Source organism: Babylonia areolata, chromosome 8, assembly GCF_041734735.1.
Source record: "Babylonia areolata isolate BAREFJ2019XMU chromosome 8, ASM4173473v1, whole genome shotgun sequence".
In the NCBI taxonomy this organism is placed as follows: Eukaryota; Metazoa; Mollusca; class Gastropoda; order Neogastropoda; family Buccinidae; genus Babylonia; species Babylonia areolata.
Window position 1 is genome coordinate 7,316,700 of NC_134883.1, and position 5,000 is coordinate 7,321,699.

General features: G+C 42.8%; 2 protein-coding genes across 3 annotated transcripts in view; one reads left to right on the forward strand and one right to left on the reverse strand.

The window, feature by feature from the left end:
• Positions 1–5,000, reverse strand: part of LOC143284500 (uncharacterized) — a 132,492-nt gene that overhangs the window by 26,929 nt on the left and 100,563 nt on the right. For both annotated transcript variants that reach the window (XM_076591193.1, XM_076591194.1), the window contains exon 2: positions 3,790–3,888. In XM_076591193.1, coding sequence (XP_076447308.1) covers positions 3,790–3,862 — 73 coding nt within the window. In that variant the 5' untranslated portion in view covers positions 3,863–3,888. The remainder of the gene's footprint in view (positions 1–3,789; positions 3,889–5,000) is intronic.
• The window catches only part of LOC143284499 (uncharacterized), a 265,000-nt gene that overhangs the window by 2,699 nt on the left and 257,301 nt on the right, over positions 1–5,000 (forward strand). The window lies entirely within an intron of this gene.

Below are 5,000 nucleotides of genomic sequence, written 5' to 3' on the forward strand. Positions count from 1 at the left end.
TCCCCTCGTGCCCCACCCCCTCTTCTCCGCGACCACGTGATCGACACCCACCCACACTGTCCGCCCCCGCCCATCAGCACACAATGGAGGCTTTGACGTGAACTTAACACACTGATTGATTGTGTTGTGGAAATCGAAAACTCACAGCAGCACATCAGCGGGGCATAATGGGGGAACCGTAAACCTCATTTGAGATTATTTGTTCTTGTTTTTATTTTATTTATTTTTTTTAAACGTCAAGATCTTGCTTATCTGTTTAATAGCTATTGATGAAGATGAAAATTATATATCGATGACGCTATTCATATATCATTTGTGTATCAAATCTGCGGGAGATGACAGCTCTAAGCTTCTTTTCGTGAAGTACACATACATACACACACGCGCGCGCGCACACACACATACACACACAGAGAGGATCTCGCATGCACGCACGCACACAACACTCTCTCTCTCTCTCTCTCTCTCTCACCCCGTCAGCCAAGCCTAAGAAAAGAAGCCGGGCATCTGAGGCATTAACTCACTCAGTACGGCCAGTCCTCTCTTCTCCTCAACACAGACCCCTCGGATGTCCAGTGGGTGTCTGAATGACCCAACCTTTAGCTTCCGTCGTCAGATTTGTGGTATTCTTTGTCAACAATCACCTCTTCAGTATAAGAGCCTTCCGCTTGCAATATTTTCATGATGGTAATTGGGGTGAAACGCTGTTAACGTCGTCACTTTCGCCGTTCGTATGGAGAGAGTTAAACAACCACAACCACTTAAAAACAAAACAAAAAACAACAACAAAAAACCGTGAGGTAGGCATACATAGCTTCGTGGGCTTAATGTTTTTCTCTGTACTCACAACACACAGAGTTTTATTTAGGAGCTGACTGGGAATAAAATGCTTCTTAACATCACAAAAAAAAAGAAAAAAAAAGAAAAGTGCATAAATGGAGTCTCTGCTAGTACTATGTAAAATATACTGTTTGTGACTGATTTCAAGTCAACGGTAGTGCACTTAAAACCTCGCCACAACGTTTGATCCTTTGTTTATCAAAGAAAAAGAAAGAAATAATCTTTGATAAATAGAATACCGCAAGCAGATTGGTGCCCAGCAGTAATATAGGGGACAACATCTCATAAACATGCTGTCAGCACATAGCACTGATTCCATCATCTTTTTTTCTTGTTCAGAAACAGCGCGAAACGGAGTATTCGTGTATTTTTTTTTATGGTATTGTTTCCGTGATACCACTTTAAATGTTCAGGAGAGACAAGTCAGAACTGAAGACGACCCCCCCCCCCCATCCGAACCCCCCAATCCCCCCTTCGACACCTGCCCCCCTCCACAACCACCCGCCGCCTTCTCCTTTCCCCATGCCTATCTCTCGCCCCCCCCCCCCCTTTTTTTTAATTGGGTGCTAGTACACTGTTCTCTTGTCCATCTTCTCCTTCTTCCTGTATGTTCATTTTTGTCACTGGCAAATTTATGTCGAAAAGTCCACTTTGATTGGAAAATAGTACGATACGACGCGATACGATGCGATACGATACGATACGATACTGGTAGAGAGAGAGAGAAAAAAAAACCAAACAAAAAAACGAAGCTGTTTACACACAAAAGGAAGGAAGGAAGGAATTTTTGTTTAATGTCCCGTCACACATATCGGAGATTGAAGACATTTTGTAAAAGTATTTATGAATACATCTGAGTATTATCGGTTAGAAGGGGTGGGAGATGTGGATGAATGGAGGGTTGGGGGAAACTGGGCAAAAGTCCACTTTGATTGGAAAATAGTACGATACGACGCGATACGATGCGATACGATACGATACGATACGATATGTGGGTGAAATTTGAAAGAAAAACAAAACAAACAAAAAAACAACAAAAAAACAAAAACAAAAAAACCCCCTCTAAATACAGTTACAGGAAATTACTTAAAGGACTTCGTAAAAGAGAAGTCGTTAAACTGACAAGCGAAACAACTGATAATGAATGCAAAAAGTCTAAAACATCAACGTTCTCAGTCACTTGTGAAGACACACTTTCGTGTACAAAAGGCTTCATCAAAAAAAAAATCTTCAAAACGTACAAAAGTAAACGTTAAAACGAAGATCAGAATGTTGAGAAAGGAAGGGGGTTGGGGAGGGATGGGACTGAGAAAAGTGGGGTGGGGTGGAGACAGAATGGGAGACAGAAGAACGAAGAGACAGAAAGACAGACACAGAGACTGACGCAGAGAAAGCGATACAGAGACCCACAAAAGAGCCTTGGTGTGGCCATGCGTGGGATGGGAGAGCAAAAGACGAGCGGCGCGAGCTGGAGTAATGGTTCTTGAGAGGTCTGAGAAGATAAGGGTTGGGGGAGAGGCATGTGGGGTAGGAATGGGGGTGGGGTGGGACAACAATCCTTTTTTTTTTATAATCCTGTTTGTGAAAAAGGAAAAAAAAAGTACACTTTTATTATTTATTTATTTTTTTTAAAGCGTCAGGAATATTTCGTTGGCCAATTTTCAGGGCGCGTTGCCCAGGGAGATGCTCTTTTTTTTTCTTTTTTTTTTTTAAATCCCTTTTTTTCTTCTACTCAAGCAACAAGAATAACCGAGAAGAACCTCATCTCGAATTTAAAATATTTGTTCGTAGAATAGTAGTCGAGGCACTTTCCTTCAACGTCTTTTTCAGAGACGTTCGTATCGTCAGCGACAGCAATGATAAAGCATCAGCTGTTTTGTGTTATTGTTTGACGCACGGAAGTTTGAGTGTTCGATGAAAATGAGTTTGAGTCTTCGATAAAGAAAAATATTGATTCTAGTGATGGACTTATTTTTCTTTTATGGTGAGAAATGGCAGTAGAATAAATAATGCGCTTCGGGCTGCGTTACCAGGAGATTTGCAGCGCCCTTTGCAGAGCGACTGCCTGTTTGGAAGTTTTCGAGCAAACCTTTTAGCTAGCGCCATTTTCGTTATCCCTGATTTCTCTGGGATGCCAAACACCCACGTCAATATTTTATAAAGCGACATTTAGTCGTCATATCAGCAATTCCCATACACACGCGCGAGCGGTCACTCACACGCACACGCGCACGCGCACACACAAACCCGGCCACCCACCAGCCCACCACACAAACCGACTGCTCCTGCGCGTGCATGTTTAGTTAATTACTAGTCAGAAAACAGCCGTGTAAAACAAACAGTGTGGCAGCGTCAGTGTCGCAGAGGGAGAGGTACATCCCGCCGACTGTGTTTTGCCTGACAGGCGTGGGAAAGCAAAGGAAAAGATAGGGCCCCTCTGAGGCACATGAAGGGAGGGAATGAAAAAAATCCATTACACACACACACACACACACACACACACACACACACACACACACACATTCGCACATGGACCCTCCTCCCTCCCAAACACATACACACACATTCGCACATACACTCACACTCAAAGCACACGCACATATACGCACACATACACACACACACACACACAGACACATTGACACATACATACACACGCACGCACACATATACACACAAGTTCACACACACACACACACACACACACACACACACACACACACACACACACACACACACACGCTTTCTCTCACTCTTTTTCTCTCTGTGTCTTTCACATAGAGTAAAACACACACACACACACACACACACACACACACACACACACACACCACCATCATCATCATCATCATCATCATCATCATCATCATCATCATCATCATCATCATCATCTCTATATATATATCTGCTTTACGTTCTATCTGTCTATCTATCTACCAGAGTGCTGACCTTCATTTTGTGCGACGACATTGAGAAAGAAGAGGAGAAGAGCTGAAATCAGGAGTTGACCTTTGCCCCGCATGACGTCACGTTCGGGAGATTGTTGTGCTGAAACAGAAGGAAACAACAAAACATAGAACTAAAGGACACACACACATGTACGTGTTTAAAACGAACGATTATATAATGCATGGAACACGTGCCAGTGAAGAAGCGGAAGCGACCCCTCGCTTCTCATACAGCTCTGTCGAAAGACATCCGGCAAAAGCCGCGCGCGCGCGCGTGTGTGTGTATGTGTATGTGTGTGTGTGTGTGTGTGTGCGCGCGCGCGCGTGCGTGTGTTTTCAGCTAAGCCCGAGTATATTTTGTTCAGTACTTATCAAAAGTCAATGGTTAGGATAAAGGTTCCATAGTCTTTTACGGCTATCGGAGCAGTGAACTCGTGTCGATTGTGTCTGTGGCTCGGACAGAAAGGCGGGGCCCAATCCTCCCCTTCCGCCGTTTTGACCTCCCCTCAACCGAATACAGGTACTCATTCATGTCTTGGTGGAGTGAGGACTATCGGGGTGAAGTGCCTTTCCCAAGGACACAGCACTTTGCCGAAACGGGGCCTCGAATCCTCATTACCGGGGAACACTGAATCAACTGATTCTATTTATCTGTCAACACACACACACACACACACACACACACACACACACACACACACACACACACACTGTGGCATTGCGCCACGACAGTGGGTGCCGAAGTTGTATTGTGACAAATCAAGTATTGTCAGTTAAAGTTACAAAAGAAAAACTTCACACGCAATGTCCACTCAAGCGAAGCTGTAACATAAGAGAAACAAGCTCTAATTTAGATCTCAGAACAACTTCCATTCCATCAATCTTATTTTATTCTATAATGGTATTTTACAAAACTACTTTCCGATAAGGTACAACATTAAGGAAAAATGGTACAAAGAAAATAATGATATAAATGGTAGATAAACCCTTAATATCCATTACTTTTAGATATGTTTATGTATTGGAAAGCATACTAGGCATGATAGGATACACTAATTCATTCTTTTTTTATTATCAATATTGATATATATCTATTCTACATTGCGATGACCAGCTTGAAGGTGTGATAGCAATGATTACTATTGACATGTAATAAAATAGCAGATAAGATGAAACAAAGTCAGGATAATCGTACCATAATTCAAGATATTA